This window comes from Suricata suricatta, chromosome 15 (assembly GCF_006229205.1).
Source record: "Suricata suricatta isolate VVHF042 chromosome 15, meerkat_22Aug2017_6uvM2_HiC, whole genome shotgun sequence".
Classification (NCBI taxonomy): Eukaryota; Metazoa; Chordata; class Mammalia; order Carnivora; family Herpestidae; genus Suricata; species Suricata suricatta.
The window spans coordinates 46,644,431-46,670,923 of NC_043714.1; the positions used below are offsets into that span (position 1 = coordinate 46,644,431).

The 26,493-nt window shown below is 34.4% G+C and overlaps 1 protein-coding gene across 1 annotated transcript in view; it reads left to right on the forward strand.

Annotated features, from left to right (window-relative positions):
* RIMS2 (regulating synaptic membrane exocytosis 2) overlaps positions 1-26,493 on the forward strand; it is a 497,675-nt gene that overhangs the window by 393,865 nt on the left and 77,317 nt on the right. Inside the window, exon 23 of the mRNA XM_029923706.1 lies at positions 19,500-19,600. Within this exon, the coding sequence (XP_029779566.1) occupies positions 19,500-19,600 (101 nt within the window). The remainder of the gene's footprint in view (positions 1-19,499; positions 19,601-26,493) is intronic.

A 26,493-nucleotide genomic window follows, 5' to 3' on the forward strand; every position in this document is an offset into this window, starting at 1 on the left:
GAAAGAGAGATCTAAAAGAAAAAAAATGAGGGTGAATGAATGTAGACTAGGCTTCCTAATAACGGCTTGAGGAAATTAAAATGAAGGGTAGCTACCATGGAGGTTACGAAAGAAAGCTCACCAAAGATATGTAGAAGGATGATAGTTTAAGTGAAGAATTTAAATGTGTGATGGTCTTTAAGATTGTGAGATTGATTCATTAGCACACTTCAAATAAATTGTTGAAAGTTTGTGGGCAGTTATAGGAGAAAGAAAGAGGAGGAGGATGTTGAGTGTGGCCTGGAAGGAAAGTGTTAAAAGTGACGTCTCAGATAGATTAGGGAGGATGCCAGTCATGTGAATGATGCCGTCCTGTTAAGTCACATTCAGATGCAGAGTTTTCCATGAGCTGGGAAAGAAGGGCTTCAATGAAAGAAATGGAATTTGTACAAATATTCAAGGCTAATGGAGGCAAATGGAGAATGTTATTTTCAGAGATTGATTTAGTGATGCGTAGGACTTTCAGATATTAGACAATTCCAAAAACTAGGAAGATACAGGGTTTGATCCTGGGAGTGAATAGCTGAAGTGGAGTGTGGACTACAGTTTGGAAAGGAAAGCAACAAACTTTGATGTTAGAATTTTTATATAGGCATTGGAGAGTCGTTGATGGCCTAAGTGTGACAGAAAATGGATGAAGGAGTTTTTCTGGGAAGTAGTAACATCAAGGAAGTAGAATGGTATGAACATAAAAGGGATTTTCTTATTTTATAAGAAATTTAAAAAGTAAACATGTCAGCAATGCAGACATAGAAAAATGCTGATACCTCTTCCAGGATTCCCTATTAAAGTATAGGTTTTTGAGCAGTTTTTCCTCAAACAGGTAGAATTCTTGTTGAAGGGTCAGCTTTCCGTTTAGGCTAACAAGTGAGATGAGCATTCTGTGATGAGGCTGAGAATGCATAAGGTTTAAAAAAAGGAATTTGGCTTCAGAATTCACAGTGGAAAAGATGACAATGTGGGCAGCAATGCAGGAAGAAGTGGAGAAAGAAGCTCAGGAAAGGTATGGTTGACAGTACAGATTGAAAAGTGTTAAGAAGAGATGGTAGGATAAGGAGAAATGAATGATTGAATATGGTAGGAAAGAAAACACGGAGAAAAATAAAGACCTTAAGCTAAGCTTTGGCGGGGGCAGGGGGAGATTTCAACAGATTGAACAAAGGAATCTCCATGAAGTGCATCAAGGTAAAAGAAAAGTCCTTTGTTGAGGGAATTTGAAAATTAGGAAGAGGAGAAGATTGAAGATGGAAGCAGTTTTTCTTAGGAAAAATATAAATACTAGGACATATGTGGATTGGTTAAATTTACAGAGGAAAGAATTTTGTTGGTTCAAATCTCATGTCCCAAATTACTTTTAGTTTTTATCGACACATAATTTGAAGTCTTTCTTAGCACAGACTTTACAGCTGCAGCTGTAGCTCGGTCACTGTCAGCCTGGTGGGAGGAAGGCGGACTGAGCTGTCTCAGTCCAGCCGTAGACTCTCAACACTGTGGTGGGGACTCGGTCTGTATTAACGAGCTCTGAATAAAGGATTCCACAAACTCTCCAAAGCCTAAGATAAATGAAGACCAGGGCATTCCCTTCCAAAGGAAATGAGAGTAAAACAGAATGATAGAGATGGTAATAAGAAGAGCTTGAGAGAAAAAGGAGATAATTTCAGAAGAGAAAACAGTAAATTTTGTAACCAGCAATTCAGATGGATGTCCACTGCTTAATAAAAGTTAGATGAAGTTAAAGCTTTTCAAAAACTGGAGACTGTGACCAATAGAATGTAGTATCTTTATTAAATTATCATCGCATCTCTCATGAATACATAAGTTGATTATTTTTCTTTCAATACCACCACCTATGAATACTTTGGGCCAAAATGTGATGGAAAATAATTTCATAAAGCTAGTCATTCCGCTGACATGTTAAGTGGAAGTGTGTGTTTTACATTTTATGCCAGTCAAAGGATCTTTATTTCTATTATAGATCCAAGTATAGTCATTGTGCTATAATTCTACACAGTGAAGGAAGGAATGGAGTTCGATCACACATTTTGAAGCAGCAAAAAACTCACTAATTTTAGCCCTTGCAGATAATAATCAAGTTTCTTTTAAAGGAGAAGTAGCAAATTTTATTAGGGTTTACATTGTTCTTCCTACTCTTGAGACATTTTATATGATAGGGCACCTGGGTGGTTCATTGGGTTAAGTGTCCGACTTTGGTTCAGGTCATGATCTCAGGCTTTGTGAGTTCAAAGCCCCACATTGGGCTTCACGCTGACAACATGGAGTCTGCTTGGGATTCTCTCTCTCCCTCTCTTCAAATAAATAAGTAAACTTAAAAAATATTCATATGACAATTGTACTTTTTTATAAGTACATAGTATATAGATCTTAGAGACCATTTGAAAAAGAACTAATGATACAAAAGATTTTAAAAATACTATTTGATAAGTTCCATAAAACAGCATCTGCTTATGTTTTTAAATTCAAGTTTTAACTACAGGTATTTTCAGAATTACCTGCAGAGCTGACCTAGAACATATAGCAATCTTAGTGCTGTGTAGTATATGTTTTACTCCTAAGGAGATCTCAAAAACAACAGATGTTTTCTCAGCCATATTTCTTACTAATTCCTTAGGTAAAGTGTTACATTATAATACCAATAATTGTATTATTATGTTAACCAGTTATTACATTATTATAGTTGGTTCTGTTCTACATCAAGAGTTTTAGAAAATATGTTAAAAAACAGATTTCAGAGTGACCCACTGGTCTGCCAGGTCCTAATGGTAATTTGAAAAGCTTAACAATTCAAGTTGAAAAGATTTTAAATACTTTTTAGGTGTTGTATGGAAATTAATTTGACAACAGATTATATTAAAAAGTAATAAAAAATAAAAATACAATTGGGAATAACTAACATATACTTTGCATTATAATTATAATTGTTTTCTAATTTTTAAAAAATTATTTTTAATTCCTTAAAAAATTTCCAACTCTTTTGAGATATAATTGCCATAGAATATTGTATTAGTTTGAGGGGGTGCCTGACTGGCTCAGTAGGTGGAGCATGGACTTGATCTCTGGGTCATGAGTTCAAGCCCTATGTTACATAGCAATTACTTATAAAAACAAACGTTGTATTTGAGATGTACCGCACATTGATTTGAATATGTGTAAAACGTGAAATGATTTCTACAACAAGTTCAGTTAGCATTCTATACTTCTTAATAAAATTATTACTTCATTTCCTGTTAGGGTTAGCTAAGGCAAGTTTTTCAAAATTAAGTACAGTATTATTTTTAGCATGAAAACAGTTCCTCTTTTTTGTTTTATTTCTGTGATTATTCTGAAAGTTGCCCATTGAGATACATTATTCCAAACCTTCATTTCAGTTCTTTTCAGATTTGCTTGGCATTTATGACATGTCTTAGATGCTGTGTGCTTTTACTTGACATCTTGTTCTACTTGTATCTTAAAAGGGAAAGAAAAGTAACATTCATTATCGGGGAAATTTAATATATCTGTAAATATGTACACACTCTGACCCTCCCCCCTCCCTCAAAATAAATAAATAAACATTAAAAAAAAAAAAGAAAATGTAAATCAGTCAGTTCCTAAGGGGGCATGGAGTGTCACCTGCATGTTCAGCATTGTGCTAGCTACCTTACACAGCAGCTTGGAGTATTTTATGTAAGAAGTTTAACAGTTTAACACTTTAACATTTTATTAAGTATTATTGTGATATTTTAATCAAAAAACTATCAAACGAAATGAATCTAGGTGCCTATATATGTGCATATATATAAAAACATATCACACGTTATGTGAAAGCTCCAACGTATAATACTAAAGACTAATTCTCTAAAACCTAAAAATACTCAAATATAAAAGAAGAGAGTTAAGAAAGTTGTGGGAACTTGAAATAGTTAGAATGCCCAAATGTGGAATAAGAATGGTCTTGAGTACTTCTTCCTCAGGTGATGTGGGGGAAATTGGAAATATTTGAAAAGCAGTCAAGAGACTAGTTTTATTTAACTTACTCTTTCCACTGAACTGTGTGTTCCTAGACACATAATTGAAGGTCTTGGGTTTCAGCTATCTCATTTAAATTGAGGTTTGGAATGCACTGTTTTTTGATGCTTTATGGATATATAATTCCATCTACCTTGGAAGATACATCCTGAATTTAAGATGTTACTGCTGAATTCTCAAAGTATTTTCTGAAATTTTCTGAAAAATTTTCCTGAAAATTGGGGAAAAAATGTGTTCCTGTTAGAAATGTTGGTCTGAGAAGCTACATTAGAGCACAGACTCTGGAACTAGACTGCCTGATCATCACCTCCACTTCCGTGCTGTGTAATCCTGAGAAAATTACTCTTTGTAGATTCGTCAGATTCCCCCTCTCTAAGACAGGGATAATAATACCATATCAAAGGGTTATTGTATGTGTTAAATTCATTATTATATAATCTGTGAACTACTTAGAATCAATGTCTAGTACATTGTAAGCATTATATCAGTGAAGCTCTTTTTTATTATTTTATAAAATACATTAGAAACCAAAACTTTTATTTTGAGCCAGGTATATATTTTTTAAATTTTTTATGTTTATTTATTATTGATACAGAGAGAAACAGAGAGAGAGAGGGAGATACAAAATCTGAAACAGGCAGGCTCAAGGCTCTGAGCTGTCTGCACAGAACCCAATACAGGGCTCAAACCGACAAAACATGAGATCATGACCTGAGCCAAAGTCAGACACTTAACCGACTGAGCCACCCAGGTGCCCCTGAATCAGGTGTATTGAAACTCTGGCATTTTAATCATTCAGTCTATGATACAGAATTATTTCTGTATATGCATTACAGATATACTAGCTTGTGACTTCTAGTTTAGGACGTTGCAGTCATACAAACCTGTGCATCAGAACACCTGTACTGTTGAGCATTACCCTTTATGGGGCAACAGAGTTGGGCAGAAAGCGAGAGCATTGAAATAGGTCGGAATTCTAATCCGGATTCTGTCACCCACTAGGGACATACCTTTGGGCTGCAGTTAGATTAAAGCATTAATTATGTTTTAATAAAAGCATAAAACTTTTTCTGAAAAGAGAAAGCTTTTCTAAAAATAAAAGCAAAATTTAAAAAGAGATTTGACTACAATGTGGCAGGTATCAACTTCAGAAGATTAAAATCAGCATAAAAACAAATTAGAAGGCAAACAGCAAACTGGGAAAGATATTTGCAGCAACTCAGAGTATTAGGAGCCTTCATGCCTGGGTCACTTTAACAAGTAGACTGTACTCTGTAAAACTGTAACAGAAAAATGGGCAGAAGACACACAGACATTTCACCAAACAGGAAATTTAGTGGACAGTAAATGTATAAATTGTATTATTATTTATATTATATACTTATTTACATTATATAATTATATATGTAATCATTTTTATGTTTATATTATATATTTATATATAATTATAATATTTATAAATATAGAAAATGTATTTTTATTCCCAAAAATCCCACATTTTATTCCACATAACCAAATAGATAACTTTAAAAAAAGATACTGTGTTTCACCTATTTTAAAAACAATACTTTAATGCTGGTGAGAGTGTGATACAAGAATGGCAGCATAATTTAGTATAATCTTCCCAAAAGTATTTTTTCAGTATAAATCAAGAGCTTAAAAAATATTCACAGACTTTTGCCCTGTTGGAAATGAGTTCAGATAAAAGTATATGTACAAAAGTCTCACTAAAGCATTATTTGTAGAGATGAAAAGAATGTTACCATGAATGTTGAATAATGAGGAAATAGCTATGGAGATGCAACAATTTAGTTGAATAATTTTATTGACATAGAAAGGGGGAAAGAGAGCGGGGGAGAGTGAGGGACACAGATCAAGGGAGACTATTGAATACTGAAAACGAACTATGGACTGAAGGGGGAGGGGGAGGGAGGGAGGGGGTGATGGTCATGGAGGGGGCACTTGTGGGGAGAAGCACTGGGTGTTATATGGAAACCAATTTGACAATAAACTATTAAAAAAATAGATAAAAGCATTGGATAGAATTTAAAAAAATAAAAAAGTCGTTCACTGAAAAAAAAAGAAATTACAAACATTTATTTCTATTTCATTTTGTAATTTGCAAAAATTGAAGGTGATAATATCTATAAGGAACTTGTGACAGAATATTCATCAAACTATAAAGTAACAAAATGATTGTTCCTATTAATTATTATTATTACTATATCAAATTATACCAAAGATTTCATTTTTCAGACATATATTTTATAAATAAAGAAAAATAAAATTGAGTATTTTTAAAAAATTGGAATAAAAATCCAATCCAGAAACTATTAAAATCTCTATAAAATATTCCAATAATCTCAAAACTTGACTTTGCTAGACTCAAATCATTCTCTAGGTATCATAATGGCATATTAAACTATCATATAACATATATATGTGTTATGTATCATATAACATCTATGCTTATATAAAGGAGCTATTATTCCTGAAATTCTTATTCTGGTGTTATAAAGGTATTTTACATCTGAAAAATTCATCTGTAGGGGCACCTGGGTGGCTCAGTCAGTTAAGTGTCCAACTTCAGCTCAGGTCATGATCTCACAGTTCGTGGGTTTGTATCCCCATCAGGCTCTGTGCTGACAGCTCAGAGCCTGGAGCCTGCTTCAAATTCTGTGTCTCCCTCTCCTCTGCCCCTCCCCTGATCACACTGTCTCTGTCTCTCAAAAATAAATAAATGTTTAAAAAAATTTTTTTAAAGACCCCCAAATGAAAAATTCATCTGTTCAACACATATCTACTAAACACTGTCATATACCAGGCCTTATTCTAGGTGCTAGGAGCAGAACAGGTCTCTGCCATCATGGAAATGATTTTCTTGAGGGAGCTGCTACTCACTAAAGAAGATAAGTTTATATTGTTACAAGTACTGTTATTTACAACCCTCCTGTACTTAGTGCCGCTGGGGCAGGAAGGCATATATTTATGATGGAGCAATCCAGGAAGTCTTTCTGAAGAGGTGATTTTGAACTAAACCAGAAGAGTAAGAACAAACAGAGTATGCAAAGGAGCCAGGAGATACATAACTAAGAGCAAGATTCAAAAGATAAAAGTCAGGACATTTAAAGTTCAGAAGAAGGGAATAATTTTTGCTCTAATACTTTTTTCTGAGAAGACATTTAAGTGTCAGTGATGGATCAAAGAGTTTTAAATATTGAAGATTTGCAGGGAGATGAAGGAACAAAGCATAACTCTGAATGATAAAGTCAGGCTTAAAATACTTTTAAATCATTTGAGTTGAAACGAAAGAATTATATGTAACAAGTTAGTAATCAAGTTATTTAGTATTAACTTACACACAATACTAAGTATTCATTAGCACATGGTTAAAAATAAGGTATAATTGTTTGCAGATCACTGTCTTTCTCTTTGCTCACTTAAAGCTCTATACTTTTGTATCTATAATGAAAGCATTGTAATATGAAAGGGTTGCCATGACAAATACAAATGTTTCATATGGAAGAGGGTTAGTTGGCATGAATAATGCTACATTGAAGATAATTGCTAAGGGAATTTAAATTAGATTGCATTTCACCTGAAGAGAAAGATGTTATTTGATGGATAGTTTCTTTTCATTAGCCTGTATGAAGGCTTGCAGGGATGGAGTACGGGACATGAGAGTCAGCAAGAGGAAGGGGATGAATAGTGGGAAAGGCAAAGGTTAATGGCAAGCAAAATGATAATAAGTAAAAGTGATTAATTAATTATGTAACAGCTGATGCGGAGATCATGGTTACAGGTTATACGATCATGAAGAATGTGCAGGAGGCTGACAGGCCAATTCAGAGTAAAGGATTGAGAATCAGAAGGAATCTCTAAAAAGATTGAAGACTAAAAATGACTATATTGTAGTTTAAGTTTGGGTCACAAGGAAATAAGTTAAATTATGACCAAAAAGGAAAAAAGGCCAAAGATGCAAACACAAAGAAAAAGGAGGAAATGTTAAAAGGGAAGAATGTGGGGGCAACAAAAGAGTTAAATAGGAGTTTAGGGTATGTATGTGTTTGTGCAAAAGAGAGAGAAAGAGAAGAGAGAGAGTCATTTCATGACTAAGTATTTCAGATTATAAACTTTGGAAAACAGACCAATCTGAGCCACCTACGAGTTTCAAGACCTGTACAAATGTTCCAATAAGGAAAACTGTGAAAAAAAGTCCTATCACGTACAATTATACTGATGAGATGACATAATCACAATTCGTGCAAAGCTCTTAGCACAATTCCTGGCAGGTGCAAAGTATTATTATTGTGAAGATCTTAATTGTTCAGGAACCTTATTATTCAGTTCTAGAACACAGGATTTTAACCATGCATTTTTAAAAGCGTTGTCACATTTTTTTCTATGCCTTGATCCAGTAAAACTTTAGTCTACAAACATTATTGAAAAAAAATTAAGAGCTGGACAGAAATCTGCTTAGTGGTTACCTTGGGCTGGCAGGGAGAGCATTGACAGCAAAGTGGCACCAGAACTTTTTACAGTGATGGAAATACTCTGAGATTATCTTGATTGTGGTGACGTTGCACAACTGCATCATTTGTCAAATGTCATAGATGCACCTAAGTAATGTGAATTTTCATTTATGTCAGTATGCTTCCATAAACCTGGCTTTAAAAATAACTGAAAACACACAAAATTTAAATGAATTTTAAAACATATTACCCTGATAGTACTAAATATACATACTAATAGAAAAATTTTATTTGGCCTGACACATCCCAAGCAATTAAGAGCCAAGTCATCCCCAAAAATAGGGATTAAAAGGCTTGGTAATAGATGGGGGTGGCCGATATCTTCATAATACAAAGGAATAAGAGGAGTAGAGTGGATGAGCTAGCAGACAATGGAAGGTCTTAAGCTCTGTGTCTTAAGTGGTGGTCAAGAAACCCAGAAGGAGCAAGGAAAGTATTTAGGGTTGAGAGTTCCAAGAACAGGCAAGGCATTAACAAAGACATAGATTCTGGATATTCTAGATATTCATTGATAATAACTAAAGGAAGAAGAACAGGTATGAGAAGTAATGTTGAATTTTTACCTGTTTTGGACAAGCTGAGTTTTGAGTACTGATGGCTTATCCATGTGGGATGGCTAGGAGATAACTAGAAATGTGAATCTTTATAATTTTTTTTGAGAGAGAGAGAGAGAGAGAGAGCGAGAGAGCGAGCAGGGGAGGGGTAGTGAGAGAGGGAGAGAATCCCAAGCAGTCTCTGTCTGTGGCAGCACTGAGCCTGACACAGGACTCGGTCTCACAAACCATGAGATCATGATCTGAGCCTAAATTAAGAGTCAGATGCCTAACCGACTCAGCCACCCAGGGGCCCCCAACTAGAAATATGAATGTTAAGCTTACAGAAAAGGTAGGAGCTGAAGGTAGAAGTCTTCAGCATTGAAGTGGAGTTCAAGCCCTGGACTTAGCTTTACTCAGGAATAGAATAAAAAGAAAAGCCAATGACAGCACTTTAGGAAATACATATATTTGGGCTGAGAAAGATAAGCCAACAAAGTAGTCTAATAAAGAGTGAACTGAATGAGTGTCAGAAAAGTGTAGACCAAACACTTGGAGAAAATACCAAGGATAGTTTAATAATTTTATCAAATGCAGCAGTGAGGTCTGATAGAATGGCACTGAAGAATGATTACTGGATTTGGCAAATATGACATTACAGGTAACCTTTGAGACCTAAGTTTCACAGTATCAGACTTCCCTTAAGTACAGTACTCATATTTTTTTCTTTGAGTGAAGTCACCATGAAATAATAGAGAATGCCAAGAAAATGAAGTTCTTACTACATGAATCAGCAGAAACCAAATAACATGTACTTGACTCCATGTTGGAGACACATAAAAGGCTCTCTACTTTGGGGTCTTTTTACTTTATAGCTCACAAGTGCTCAGTCATGTAGAAACTCATTGTTTTGTATTACATTTAGTGGGTCCCACTTACGAAACTTGCAGTGGTGATAAATAATTGATGACCAGGATCTTAATTCCACATATTGCAGATTTTACTCTTGAGAGATTCAGTATTAGAAATAGCTCAGATAAAGGTATTCGTAGAGTTTTAATGTGGTGTTAGTTGTAGAACTAGGATTCAGTGATAAAACCAATTTTTACTTTGTGTTCTCAGAGTCAGATTTCTTTGGTTTAATAAATCCTTTCAAAATGAGGTTAACATTTTGAATAATTAGGTCCCTGTGCTATAAATTATTTTAATTCATGTTTGAGTTTAGGGCCTATTGTAAGTACTATTTTTATTTCAAGTTTCTGGATTGAAAATTTAAGGTATAGATCCATTCATAACTTATTCCAGCCATTTGAAGCTGGAATTTAAAGCAATTGAGCTCAGTGCCAGAATCTATGTCCTTAACCTCAGGAAATGGGGTCTCTACCTGTGACAAGGTGGAGGATGTCAAAGTGGTAAAGCCAAGAAGCTGTGACATGTGTGGTGGACCCCATGAGTGAACAAAGTGACATGTCTAGAAAAAGAAGAGGAAGAGAGGAATTCAGAAGGGCAGACTTAATGTCAACAGACATTCTAGTTAGCAGTTTTATTTAGGATCCTCAGTGCAACTGGTAATCCCATTGAATGAAATCCAGCCCAGTGTCTGGTTTAGGCTGGTCTGTTCCGATAGGTGTTTTCATGGAATCCTCAGCTGTCTTTATCAGAGAGCGATCCTACCTTTTATTCCTCTTTCTTCTCAGTGTTGAACAGAAGATTTCAAGAAGTGTCCCAATGGGTGAAACATGTAGAATGCATCCTCTGAATTCTGAGGGAGTGTCAAACTGCAGGACACCAGTTACTCTACGTAGTTATTATCATTCCCTGGACCAATAACAATCATCATAAACACCTTTGGAAAAAGACACACAGCTTGATATCTAAGCATGAGTATTATTTAAAATCCCTGTATTTACATAGTTCCTTTTCTTATTGTAAATAATGAGTCCCAACTTAGGTGATCCGAATTTAATGAAACTTCAGTATTTATTTAACTAACATGGCTAAATTATATAACAACAATTAATATGTACATTTATCCTTTTAATCACACTACTGCTACATAAACTTCCCTCATTTTATCTCAACTGATAACTCAAATGTATAATCATTTTCTAGGATGATCACTGTGGATATTCACAGGAGATTATTATTACTAATCTTTTCTCTATCTGTTCTTACATTGGAAGCTTATGTCCATTTGCAATATACAATCATAGTTTCGTTGGTTTTCATGATTTTTTAAAATTTCAATGTAAAATTTTTCTTTTTCTTTACTCAATTAAATTTTCCAAGCACGGTTTAACCTTCCTTGGCTTGCTTGTTAGTGGCCACATGTTGTTGTCTTGAAAGGAAATGTAAGGATTTTACAACTTTTATGCATACCATAATTGGGAATATGAAGTGAAATATTATAAGTAACAATTGACATTTATTTTACTCTTGGAAATTTGGTCGTGTTTACTTCACTCCTCTCTCCATTTGGTAATAACCCCTTTATGATACTGCTATTCTTGGAGAAGGAACAAAGCTAAGTTCATTATCATTTTCATTATGGTTTGGGGGATATGATCACATGTGTTTGGATTCTTTTTGAATCTCAACTTCACAAAAGAATTCCGCTTTGAAGGACTTATCACCCCTTATCTGCCTCTTTGTTGGCCTGACTTAAGAAGGTAAAATATCTTTGTTACCTTAAAAATATGTATGTTATCATTTCAATGCCATAGGTAATACAATTTATTCTTTAAGCTTTTATTTAAATTCCAGGAGGTGAACATACAGTGTAAGTGAGAGTTTCGGGTACACAGTATAGTGATTTAGTACTTCCGTACAACATCCAGTGCTCATCACAAGTATACTCCTTAATCCCTTTCACCTGTTTAACCCATCAGCCTCCTCCTCAGTGGGAACCATCGGTTTGTTCTCTATGGTTAAGAGTCTGCTTTATGATTTGCCTCTCTCTTTTTCCTCACTATGTTAATTTGTTCTGTCTCGTAAATTCCACATATGAGTGAAATCATATGCTATTTGTCTTTCTCTGACTGATTTATTTTGCTTAGCATAATACTCTCTAGCTCCATCCATGTCGTTGCAGATGGCAAGATTTCACTATTTTTTATGGCTGAGAAATATTCCATTGTGTGTATGTGTGGAGGGAGAGATTCCCAAGCAGACTTCATGCTCTCAGTGCGGGGCCCTACATGCAGCTCTGTCTCACAAACTGTAAGATCATGGCCTGAGCCAAAACTAAGATCAGACCCTTAGCCTACTGAGCCACCTAGGTGCCCCCCTCAGCATTTCCAAGTCATATACACGGGGCAATAATGTGTGTTACTCTGTGGGTTATTGCTTCTTTAATGTAGATTTTATCCATCAGGAAAAAGGTATAATATTCCAAAGTGCTTAACACATAGAGGGATTAGTTTATTAACCCAATGAATCCAACTCTTGTTTGTCTCCTTTTTTTGAAAAAAAAAAGTATATTTATTTTTAGGGAGGCAGAGAGAGACCGAGTAGGGGAGGGGCAGAGAGAGAGCGGGAAGGAAAATTCTAAGCAGACGCCATGCTGTCAGCCCAGAACCCCACGGAGGGTTCTATCCCAGGAATCATGAGATCCTAACTTGGGCCAAAACAAAGAATCAGAGGCTTAACCAACTGAGCCACCCAGGAGCCCTATTATGTTCGGATCTTTTATCAGTGGTTATTGCCCTTTCTCTTAGAAACAATTTTAATAACCATTGTAGTCCTTTTCCAAGGGACTTTTACTTGAAAATTTAGTTTATCCTTTAAAATGTATCTTGTTTTTCAAAGATACAGGAATTAAAACTAACAAGTTAAAAATAACTACATTAGAAAGTTACTAATGTTTTCTCTTGAACATGTCAGTGTACGCAGAGGAAAATCCTACAGTAAAACAGTAACCCTTGAGCTAGGCTGAAAGGTCCTCCTAGACTCCTGGATTAGATCTTCCAGATGATTTTGTTTGCTGGGCAAATTCTCTGGTTTCGTGAACTTTTTATTACAATTTGTGTCTATCTCTCTTTCCCAGGCTTGCTCTTAGATCGATCGATCTCTCTCTCTCTCTCTCTCTCTCTCTCTCCTCGACCACCATCTTTCCTCCCTCCCCTTTCCTTGTCTTTCTCCTTCCCTCTGGTCTTTCTTCATCTCATTTCTGACCTGTCTCCTTACACACACACACACACACACACACACACACACACACACACAGAGTAAAGTAAATTTTAATAAATGCAATACCAGGGAAGAAAGAATAGCAATTTCTAGACCAGGTATAATATTTCTAGAAATACATTCCAGAAATATATATTTCTAAGTATAATATAAATATAAACTATTTATATTAATGAAATAAATATGATAATATAAAGGAACAAACACTTAAACATTATTTGGCCTTGGAATTAACCAACCAAATAGTTTTATAGCAAAAAGAATCATAGAGAGTATCTGGTCCAAAATGATTAATTTTACAGATAATGAATTTTATATACAGAAAGCTAAATGAAGTGCTTACATTTATAAGGCTTGTGAAGTGAACACTTAAACCCAAGTATTGTCTCTTCATATTTTTTAAACCAGTGCTGTTTTTAAGATTTTAGATTTATTCCATGGTGCCTGGGTGGCTCAGTCAGTTGAGCATCCGACTTTGGTTCAGATTTGAACCCCGCGTCAGGCTCTGTGCTGACAGCTCAGAGCCTGGAGTCTGCTTCAGATTCTGTGTTTCCCTCTATCTCTGCCCCTCCTCACTCACTCTCTGTTTCTCAAAATAAAATAAAGACATAAAAAAAACTTACGATTTTATTTTTTAAATTTTTTTTATGTTTTTTATTTATTTTTGAGAGACTGAGAGAGACAGCGTGAGCAGGGGAGGGTCAGAGAGAGAGGGAGGCACAGAATCTGAAGCAGGCTCCAGGCTCCAAGCTAGCTGTCAGCACAGAGCCTGACGTGGGGCTCAAACCCACAAACTGTGAGATCATGACCTGAGCCGAAGCCGGATGATTAACCGACTGAGCCACTCAGGCACCCCAATTTACGATTTTAAATTCATTCCTGTATAGCATAAATACGTGTCATCACCCTAAATCTGGACATTTGCAAAACCTCATCAACCCTGTGATGGTCATTTGCACTGCACTCTCCATGCACAAAACCCTGACCTTCCCTTGTAGCCCAACCATATCCTGATTTTAAATGTTGAAACCTGAAATGGTGCTAAAATCCAAGTCTTCTGAATGATAAAATCTCAATAAGTCTACTTACTGAATTTAGATGTCAAAACCAGATATGCCATGTTTCCTTGAATCACTAGGTCATTCCTAACAACATCTATCCTAAGGAGGTCTAAATATCCATTTCTTTTGACTATGAGGAAAAAAGTCTGCACAATTTGCTATAGCATCTCCTTTGAAGTATTATTTAATGAATATGGCAGAGACAGCAGACAGATACAGACAGTAGCAAGTAACCTAGATATCTACAATAGATTGTTAAGGTTCAGAACATAATTTCAAAGCCTGTGAGCTTCAAGGTAGTGCAACAGTTTTGTCTTCTTAGGGTCTTTATGTTTCAGTTAATTCCAACTTTGACTTAGCCATATGTGGAGTTCAGTTTTCCTACATTCTGAGGAGCAAAAGAAAGATCAGTTTATAAGCAAACATATTATAAACCAAATCAAATTTTATTTTCTTTCATTCCCGACATGTCAGCTCCTAGTAACCATAGTAGAAACATCCTCAGAATTGACTTATTTGGAAATAAATATTCCTCAAAACTTGTGTATCTTAGCCGCACAGTTAAGATTAAGTGTGTTCAAGGGGAAAAGAGAGACAAACCAAGAAACAGGAGCCTAACTATAGAGAACAAACTGATGGTTACCAGAAGGGACGGGGTAATGAAGAAGGTGACGGGGTTAAGAAGTGCGCTTCTCGTGAGCACTGGGCATTGCACAAAAGTGTTGAATCACTATCTTATACACCTGAACGTCATATTACACTGCATGGTAACTAACTGGAATTTAAATAAAAACTGAAGAAAAGATTGGTTTTTACACTTTAAAGCAAAATGCTTCTATTTGCCCCAGTACTGATGCAGAAATAGTTTAGTGCGTAATTTATCATTTTTATCTCAATATTTGCTTCCATACTTTTAAATTTTAACTTGTTCCAATGTTTGTTATTCTCTGCATTAATCTATTTTAACAAATAATTTAACTAACAGAAGTGTGCTTTTTATGAATTTATAGTATATAATAAAGTTTTAGTATAAGAAATAAAAATTTATTATAGGCAAGTGATTATGAAGAAATTTTTCAATGGAAAAATTTTGTTGCATAGTTTCTTAAGTCCCACTTTTGAAAAACCTGATAAGGAAAATTTTCAAACATGCCGGGATCACTTTTTGTTTCAATGTTCATTAAAATTGGAGAGGTCGGCACTTTATTATATTTGGCAGTATTTCTCATTATATGCCACTTTCAATCAATACACCCGAATGCTTTTATTTAAAACATAAATATATATCCCTAAGATAAACTTAGCAATGAATGGCTGTTTATTTACATTAAAAATATTTAACATTTATTTCCAAAGCATTTTTATCAAATCACTACAAAAATAAAATAACACTTAATTTCAATAACCAATGATAACTGCTAACATTGTGATATAGAAATCTTCATTTATCCCCACTATCTTTTTGTCCTGTATAGGTTATGTGCATATATATTTTTATGAATATATATAGTTTTAAAAATTATAGTTCAGAAACTATAGCACTATATCACCTTTCCATGTTTTATAATTATTAATGGCAATATCTTTATATTTACATATGTGAATGCACCCACACACCATATGCATTGTTTCGTGGATGCATTTATCTGATAGATAAACCAGGAGTGCAGTTCACTAACCCCTATTGTCGGACATTTAGAGTTTACGCAGGCCTTTACAATTTCCAAACAACATGGCAGTAAATAGATATCTCTGTCTATCCTGATCATTAATTTATTTCTTTGGGAACAGTCCTGGGAAGTGAAATTTCAAGTTCAAAAATATGGCCGTTATAAAGTGTTTTGATACACAGCACCAAATATGTCATATTTTGAAACAGTCTACTTTTTATCATTGTACATCAGGTACTTTGGAAAACATTCCTATAAATGATCATCAATTTTTTGGTCAATAACTGTCAATGGCTGTAAGTCCAAAAAATAAGTTTTTTCACTTTTAACAGATATTGAAAGAACCGTTAAATTATTCAGTAAAATCAAGGACAATATTTTTTAAATTCCTCTACCTTTGAAAATAATAATGTAACAATATTACATTTCTCACTTATCTCATATATATTTTTATTTAGTCTTATTTATCTCATTTTATCTTATGTAGCCATTTTTAACATTTTCTCTTCTTATTGCTCTGACTAGTGAAAGGTATCAATAAGTTGTTTTGATAGTCTACCCTACTGAAACTAGAAAATAGACACACGTAACCATGCTTTCTCCTGTGTGATTGTCACCTAGAAATAAGCAAAAAGCTACATACACTGATTATACCTTTTTCTTTATTGCATTCATTTGGAACATACCTAAATGCTGATTTTAGCATTTAGGGAGGACATGAATTTGGCCCTTTTAAGCTTTGTTCATTTGGAATATGTGAATTCTGTCACTGTCACCATTATAGTCTGTAATCTTCTTTTGTTTCGTTTTGTGCCTCTTCAACTTTGTATTTCCTTACAAGAAAAGTCTTGTAAACTAGAATTCAATACGATAGTTAACCAAAAGTAATTTTTTCTTTTCCTTGATAGTTTGGCAAAATATACTTAATTTTTTTAAAGATATGTTTCTACTATACGTATAATATACTTCTTTAACTTCAAAAATTGTCTTAGATAATATTTTGTTTTATATTCAGATTACATTTATTATATCTCTGTGTACTTATGAACATAGATTTGTTAAAGCTACCCTTTATTTATGTTGCTATTAATTATTTGAGAAGTTTCAGCAGAAGACAGTTTTCTATAATGGATCTCTTTACCAGTAGGATACTTCTCTCTCTAAGGATGTTGTTTGTGAAGTGTTTTCCTTACGAGAATAGGTTGATAAAAATGTAGAAAGGGAATGGAACGCTTCATATGAGCCAAATAGTTTTGGAGAGAGGAAATGTCTGGTTTGTCCTAAGGATGAGCCTCCTGGGAGAATTTAAAGTTCTAAGCTAAAAATATATTTATCCAAGTTTGTTGACTGGATAAGTGACGACTAAAGTAGTCACTTGAGAGATTATTCTCTCGCAAATACTTATTCTCTAACAAAGAATTTTTTCATTTAAGGACTATCTGTAGATGATAATTGAGTCTAGAGATGAAAGATGTGTTTGAGATTGGAATTTAATTGATAACTATTTAAATAGTTATATCACTCTATTTGCATCTTTGTTTACTTAGACAAATACAAATTAATATTCTCCTTAGGCCCCTCAATGATCTGTTAAATATAAGTGATGTTCCATAAACCTGATTCTACAAAATCTTTAAATCATTGCTAAGGAGAAAGGCACTTTTGCAAAGCAATATTAGAAAATGCATATATATGTATGTATGTGTATATATCTATATGTATGTATATATAAAATGTGTTGTAACTTCTTTGTTGGTGCTATTCATATTAAATACTGTCTTGTACTGTGATATCAAAGTGAAACTTTTTTAAAGAACTTCCCATTCAATTTAGTTAATATTCTTTAAGTACACATAATTTTTTGATTCAGGGATGGTGTTTTTGTTCCATTGCCCTTGAAGAATATAAATATATTTTCCTGAGAATATCTTTGGAGGTCCAAACAATCCCAGAGCTGTATTTTAATGGACAAGTAGACATTTATACTTGACTGTATTTCACATTCATATCATGGAGGCATTCACTTGATTTTATGTTTCATTCAATTTATATTAACATGTTACTTCTCCCTATTTTATAATTTAGCACATAATTAGCCAATCCAATCATTATTAAAACAAAACTCTTAACAAGAACAATTTGGCTCACTTTAGTGAATAGTTGACTTAAATTTGCAGTTATATGTAGAGGTTGTGGAATATAGACTCCTTAATTCAAGATACATTCTTTTATTCAAGATTTTCTTACTCCTTTTTGGAATTTTTCCTTTTTTTAATCTTGTTTTAATTGGTAGATTTTTTATTTAGAATTTGTTACTAACAAGAATTATCTGATATACAATGAGATTTGTTTCAGGATGACTACAAAAATACTTATTTTATGAATGGACACACTTTACTGCAGTTTCTAAAAAGTTATGATGTTAAGCAAACGGCATATATGTGTATGTTTATATTTCTACCCACAGTCAGTAAGAATTTACATGACATTTTGTTGTAGATGCCCATTTGAGCCCAGTAAGATGTGATTATCTTTCCCAGTGTGTAGATTTGTAGTATACAATTGAGATTTTGTTTTTCATTTATGCATATTTATAAGAAATGGTATTTTCCTATAAAATTTCTTTAATATAAGATATAAATACACCTTAAAAACATTTTTCATGTTTGCTAAGATTTGACTGAATTTAGTTCTTGTTCTAAGCAAAGTTTTTAAAGACCCTCTTGATGTCTATAATTGATGTGTTTATAGGTAGGACCTGTTATAGAGAGTGTTAATCTTATTTTATAATAGGCTTCCATCTCATTTTCTCTCCTCCTTCCATGTTGTGTTTTGTTTGTTTCCTGAAATGATTTCAGTGTCTTTACTGGCTTGGTATGTTCTCAGGAGTATTATTCCAAGTGCTTCTTTCTTGGTCCTAATTCTGGAAAATTCAAGTTCAAAAGATCCATATGTAAGCCTGGGCAGCCTGCTTTAACACATGTGCTAGTTTTATGATAATGGTTTCTAAACACAGCTGTAAAATTGTATTTGAAACCAATTAGACTTACAACTATTTTTCTGTAAATAAAGCAAATCCTGATGAATTATAAGCTAAAGCTTTTACAGTATTACTGTTGTCGAGTTTATGTGCTGTCAAATATATTCTCCTGGGCGTACATTTACCAGAAAGTGTTTCTCCCTAGTTGAGATTGGTTGTTCTGTTAAAATTCATTTACATTTTTATTCAGGTTAAAACTTTTTTTTTACATATTTAGTCATCATGCTTTTATTCCCCAAATTGAATACTTTAAATAAATTCAAGAAATAATATATGACATTTAATTTGTACGTACTACCTTGAATGAAAGAAATATATCAACCTAGCATTTCTTCTATTATACATCCTGTAAGTGGGGCTCAGAAATAAGAACTGAACATTAATTTTATGGGTTTTTTTCTACTCGATAGGTGCTATGGATATAGAGGAGAGAAATCGCCAAATGAAAATTAACAAATACAAACAGGTAGCCGGATCAGATCCCAGACTGGAGCAAGATTACCATTCAAAGGCAAGACATTTTTCTTTTTAAAAGTTGTAAAATAATAAATTAATCATATGAAACCGTTAGATTCTCTTCAACTTCTGGATGCAGATTAGTTAGACACAAACATATAATGCAATGGCCCCATGATTATTATTAAATGCTAAAATTTATAATGTGTTTACATTGCAACTTATAGGGATAGTAATTATCTTATCAAAAATATCATTATATAATATAGGAGATTAAAGAAATGAAAATCTTAAATGATATGAAGAACTATTTTTTTAGAATTTTTTATTTTATAAAATCTGAAAGGCCCTAACACCTTCAAAATTGTTTAGGAAGAATAGCTCTTGTTTTCCCATACCTAGGAATTTCTTTTCAATTTCATAGTATTTTAGTTGAATCTGGTTTATTGCTGAGTTACTAGAACAAAGTACATACTCATGAGCTGTTGTAAGGAGTTCAAAAGGTTTTTTATTGAGAATCTTTTTGAGCTACTTTTTGGGAATAAGTTGAAGTATGAGATCGACCAGGGAAGACTCTCCTCCTTCACGGCCTTTATATTTTCAAAACATTTTCAGGTGCATGATGTCATTTCTGGTCAAAGTCATGAAAAGACTTTTCTCTGCTGTACCTATTTAATAGGAAAACAAGAATAACAAAACTTACGACATTTTATCATATGTTCTGTGACTTGGTAATGTAATCATTGCAGTCTATATATATATATCTGTGTGTTAGAGAAGAGCAGTTTGGATTTTTATACACTGATAAGGGTCCATTTTATCCTTACTTACTTAACCTTCAGTTTCTCTCCATTTTATTCCATTGTTTGGTAAAGTCAAGACTTATTACGTAAACCATAACTGGCTAGGGTGGATGTGCAAACGGGGTGGGTAGCACAGGTGTCTAGTTTCTAGCATGACCTAGAAGAGGCAGAGATTCCTACACCAGCACCATCCTCCAAGCCACCAATCTCTTCCTCAAATTATTCACAAAGTGAATGTAGAATTGTTCGTCACGGAATTCTGGTGTGCTGGAAATGACTTAGGCCTAACGCCAGAGAAAGGTATATTCAATTCAAAACAAATAAAAACAGCCTTGCCTTTACTCAGCAGGCCCTAAACTTCTAGAATTTTTTCTAAAATAAAAATATTAATAACTTCAAATAGGTTCAGTGGATGTCATAGGAAATCGTTTTGTAGTGATACACTACTTCAGGTGCATTCCTAATCTTTTGAACTTGATGTCAGAAATGGTACCTGTGTCTTCCCAGACTTTGTTGTATTTCATCTTAGGGCTAAATAGAGGCACCTGGTCTTTCGTGGCATTTTTTCTACTCTAATCTCTCATTTATTCATTTTATATAATCCAAAGACCAAGCCATATAGTCCTATAAAACAAGTTATTAAAATTTCTCGAAACATGTCTTCAATGAATACCAATTTATTTGTTTTTCTCCCGTGTACTTTAGGAAAGAATATAGATGATTTTTTAAAATACATAGACTACTCTCAATAATACTGTCAGTAGAGAGATGGATAAGTGTCAAGGGATAATGAAGTCAAGGCAAAACAGAGTAATACTACAAGTAAAGTTTGTGAACAAAATAAATAGTGTGGGACCCAGTATAACTGCTGCATGTGAACCGTGTATCGTGACTGTGAGCTTCCTGGAAAGCAGCACAGGCGGAAAGGGAAAGGGGATCAGCTGTATAATTTACATTGTTTATATAATAAAAACAAATTCCTTAGAAACGATACCAATGATTCTTGTTATAGGTACCTGACAAAAGTTTGCAGGAGGAGGGACCATGGAATACAAGAGGCATGGCTCCAGGGTTTTTTCAAGTTGTGATTCCATTCCAATTCATAAATACATGAATTCTTGAATCTTCAAAGTTTTATAACTTTGTTATCAATTATGTTGTTAGAAAAAATCTCAGTCTTGGGAAAGAGCTAATTATATTAAGCACTACATTCTCGAAGGTACTCCATCAGGAAGTGATTTTGCAAGTGCAGTCCTAGAACCAGTGCCATCATCGTCTGAGGGCTTCTAGGAGTGCAGTTTTTTAGCCCACCTACTTAATCAGAATTTGGGGGGTGGGGTCCCTGTATTTTAACAAACCTACCAGGAGATTCTGATGTAGACCAAACTTTGAGGACTACTGCTCTAAGGTGAGCTGCTTGTAAACTTTACTTCTGGGTAACTGAGTAAGTTGACTTCCTTTATTAGGGTCTTAGCCACTAATAAAAGCCACAATGAATGATGTCATTAAAAATGGAGACCTTGTTTCGAGAAAAGATGATCTGACACCTTTACAAGGTCCTCGGAGTTTATAATATCCTATCACTTGAATATTAAATACTTATCATTATGTTTTCTTTTACTGAAGTTATGCATTCCGCTTAACTAAAAAGGTATTTAAGCCATTAAAGTACAATTTTTAAGGGTTCAAAACACAATTCTATTTCATTACACCACAAATTATTGACTGATGTGCAGCTATCTCTTATGCATCATCTATTTCCCCATCATCCCTAACTTGCTCTTACACTGTCAGGGATCAAAAAAAAAAAATAGTAGAAGATACTTTTCAGTCAAGAGTAAATATAGCTATTATTAATTTTCATACTAATAGTTTCTTAGGTTAAAATTTTTGACAGTATCATTCTTTTTAATTATTTATAAACAAATATAAATATAGCTCATATTCTTATTCTTTTCTTCCTTATTTGATAACTATTAATGTAAGCCTCATTCTTGAGCTATGTGCTTTAATACATTAGATCTAATTCTTGACAAAAACAATTTAACAGATGACAGAACTAAGATATAGAAAGGTTAACTAATCTACCTAAGTGCACATGGCCACTGACTCATGGAAAGTATTATTCATAGATAACCTATTCTCGAATTTAAGAAAGCTAAAATCAATGTCGAAACCTCAGACATATAGAGCAGATGCTATACTTCTGAGCTATATTCTTGAAATTTCAGTGAAGCTATTAAGAAACTTTGCTGGGCTCTAGTTTTATGTTAGTGAAGTGTCTTTTTAATTACACATGCCACATTTTAAAGGGCATTGCCCTCTGAAGTTTTCAAGGTTTTTGCGCAGATAGTTGTCAACAATTCATACTAGATTTTTAAAAATCTCCTTAGTAACTCACTTTGAAAAAATCTGTAGAGAATAGCTATTAAGCTCCTGTCTATCTAAGAATATTTTAAGCATACTAGGAAATTTGAGGACAGAAGATTTATATTTAATAAGAGCAGTAAAAGGCATGTGCAGACATGATTCCTGTTTAATCAGTGGATGATTTCTCAGGGGATTTTCCCTAAAAATAGAATTTAACTATGTAGCCAGTGTACTTCTCATGTCTACTGCATTCTCTCTAACCCAGTTTAATTCATCTATTCTACTCCCAGCAGAAATGTAAAGATCAACTTTAATTTTTTTTCTACAAAACCAATATTCTCCACTCTTCTTTGGTTCAGAGAAAAGGTGATTTGTCTATTAAGTTTAACAGTGTGACAGTGCAGAATATGATTTGGCGTAGACCCTACCCATACTACCCTTCTGTGAGTTATGTAATTACTAATTAACATAATTAACAATAATTGAATGTCAAACAATATATATATGAAAATTTGTATGGATAATTTGATAATGTTTATTTAAATATATGTTTATGTTTTTAACTAGCCATAGTTATTATTTTTAAATGATCCCAGAAGATATTTTTTAAAAGGGCATTCCCTAACACTTCAATAGAGAATGCTGTGCAGTTCACTAGCACAGTATTTATTTGGAGCTCAACTTTGGAGAAATAATGCTCTTTTTTAATGATAGTAATGTTTTCACAAAAATATCTTATTTTTATAACATAAGTGCTGTATATAAAATAGTATTATAATTTTGTTTTATTTCTCTCCCTAACATTAAGTAGTGCCCAGAACTTTTCAAATGTGGGCCAGAGGTCTATATTAATCCATTTAACCCTTAATCTAAAGATTGGGTTAGAGTTCTGGGAGCAGAGGACAATGTAGAAAGGAGAAGAGTTTTTCGCCATTCATTTTACACACCTGATCCTAGTACTTGTCAGTTGTTCCCAGGATTTTTGTCCTTTAAGGACCCATTCACCAATTTCAAAGAGACCTATCATGAGGAAAGCAATCCAACTAAAGTAATTTACGTTATAATATGAATAACACAAGGCAGAAATAGTGTCATTTTTAAAAAATGTTTACGTACACCTAACACTCACATTGATTAAATTGTGGGCAATACCAATGTAAAAAACAAAAAACAAAAAACAAAAAAAACCTCAGTTAAAAACAAAGTGTTTTTGACAAATAAGTCACCACTGTTAACTAAACTGTACCCTTTATTAGACTTTATCTCTTCTCTATGCTGAGAATACACATTCAGAGTCAGCCTTAAGAGTTTTAAATAGACTTTCAAGACATAGGCAATAGTGACACCAGAAAAGGGAAACAGATTGGGGCGGGTCAGGAGTGGCCACATATGGGTGGTTTATAAGTTGGATGTTTGTCTTAGAGACTCCAGTGTCCTCAAAATGCGACAGGGGTCCGTGAGTGTAGCATCGTAGGTGAGAATTTTGCCTGGCCTCCAGCAGACTCCCCTTGGGTGCCATTGGGTAGGTTAACCCCTTTTTCTCAGCTTCTTTCCCTGTTAAACCAGGCTTTGGGATCTATTTCAGAGGGTCATGATTAGGATGAAATGAGATGATGTTTAGAAATGGCTTAGCATTTAGTGAAATGCTGAATAAGTGGTGTACATTATATTTGGTTTTATTTTTGCGATAACAGCAGCCAGTGGGATCATGGGCATGAGAAATTACTATGACAAGGTCAGAAAGCAATGGTCAAGAAATAATCGAGCTAATGAAAAGGATTTTAGGGCAACCAGAGCTCATTGAATGTTCCTTTTATTCTCAGAGAATTCAAACATCAGAAATCTAAAAGGAAAAATCCAATTTAGGGGAAAATAATGTATGAATCTTCAGGGATATGGAAATTAGAAAAAAACAAGAGGCTGGAACATGATGTTTGATGAGAAATTATAAACTAAATTGCTGAAATGAAGAAATTACATTATCAAGGTTGATGTGAAATGAGTCTGGCTCTCGGAAGGCAGTGAACAGGCACACACGTAGGCCTGGGCGTTTCACAGGAAGTGCTCCTCAATAGTGGTGACATACATATAGTGATATCTGAACACGGAAAGACTACATTTATAAAAAGTAACACTGTAAATGTGGATAGGCGGGCTTGTACAAATTACTAAGAAGATGCTTGAAAATAGATACATTTAAGAGAAGTGAAGAAATGGAGGTTTTAATTTTGTAGCAATGATTGAAATAAAATGCTTGGGAAAAAAATTTTTTTGGCCTAAGCAGAAAAGTGAAGTTGCTGGCCCCGTATAACACAGCCCAGCAACGGAACGGTTGAGGCAGAAGGCTTTGTGCCCACCGGAGGGGTCGCCACTGAAACATCCAGAACAGATCCTGCTGTGCTGGTGGTGGTGAGGTGGGAGCCTCTGACGAATAGAGCAGGAAAATTCCAACAGGAGTGATCTCAGTAACTCAGTCTCTACTCTGCAAGGCCCCCAAGGAGGAAGTTAAAATATCCCAGAAAAAGTAATGAAGCTTCCTTTCTTGGAAGAAGCAGTTTATTTTTTCGTAGACAGAGGTAGGATTCAGATTTTCAAGAAACTCTGATAGGCTTCGTCCAGCCAAATATCTGATAGAATGGTTTCACTTTTAAAAATCAGAATTAAGGGGCGCCTGGGTGGCTCAGTCGGTTAAACCTCCGACTTCGGCTCAGGTCAGATCTCACGTTCGTGGGTTCGAGCCCCGCATCGGGCTCTGTGCCGACGGCTAGCTCAGAGCCTGGAGCTGCTTCCAGTTCTGTGTCTCCTTCTCTCTCTGCCCCTCCCCCTTTCATGCTCTGTCTCTCTCTGTATCAAAAATAAATAAAACATTTAAAAAAAAAATAAAAAAATAAAAATAAAAATCAGAATTAAGACTGCCTACCTGTGGCCTCCATCCCTGGCCGAGTCAAGAAATCTTACCAGTTACTGATGAAGATACCATGGCAAGAATGCCAGTGGCTGGACCTGGATTTCTTCAGTGAAACATACCCTTCTCTCCCCTTCTATTCTTCTGTGTTGTCTTCATTTCTTTATAACCCTGCAGTCAGGTAGCTTCAAGATCTGTAGCAAAATCCCAAGAGAAACTTCTGGAATTAAGGGAAGTTACTCATATGGGAGCACAGGAAGGAAAAGAGACAAGTCACATTACCCAGAACTTTGCCACCAAGGTTCTGAGAAAGTCACTGTGAGTGCTGTTGTCACTTCTTAATATTCTCTCCCTCCTTCCCCAGTTGAGGACGCCTTCTGTCTGAGTACTACATACTTTAGATTGCTTCCTGACCCCAAACCAGGCCATACCCTTCTGGACTGTCTAGCTGCTTGTTTCGGAGTCAGACAGCCTCCAAACCTTTTATTAGTTACCTGCTGTATACTTTTCTTCAGTCAGTCTCTGGTTGTTCCTTTATCAAGTATATTTACAAAGAGAGATAAAACTAGCTTTTAAAATATAGATTATTAAGCTAGTAAGTAAGAGCAACCGTATATGATACGGCCCCGAAAGCATAAGAGATATTAGTGGTAATCTTATCAAGGCCTGATTGAAATAACATCAGTCTCACCTACAAAATTGACAAATGGCTGTATAAGCCTAATGAAAAGAGAGTTGGAAATTAAAATGAAAAGGAACTAGATAAAATCATAGTTTAAAAGCCTTTATATTCTCTTTTCCCTCTTTCATAGTGTCTTATTCATGTCAGTGAAGGCAGATTTCTCATTTGTATTATATTACATCCACCAA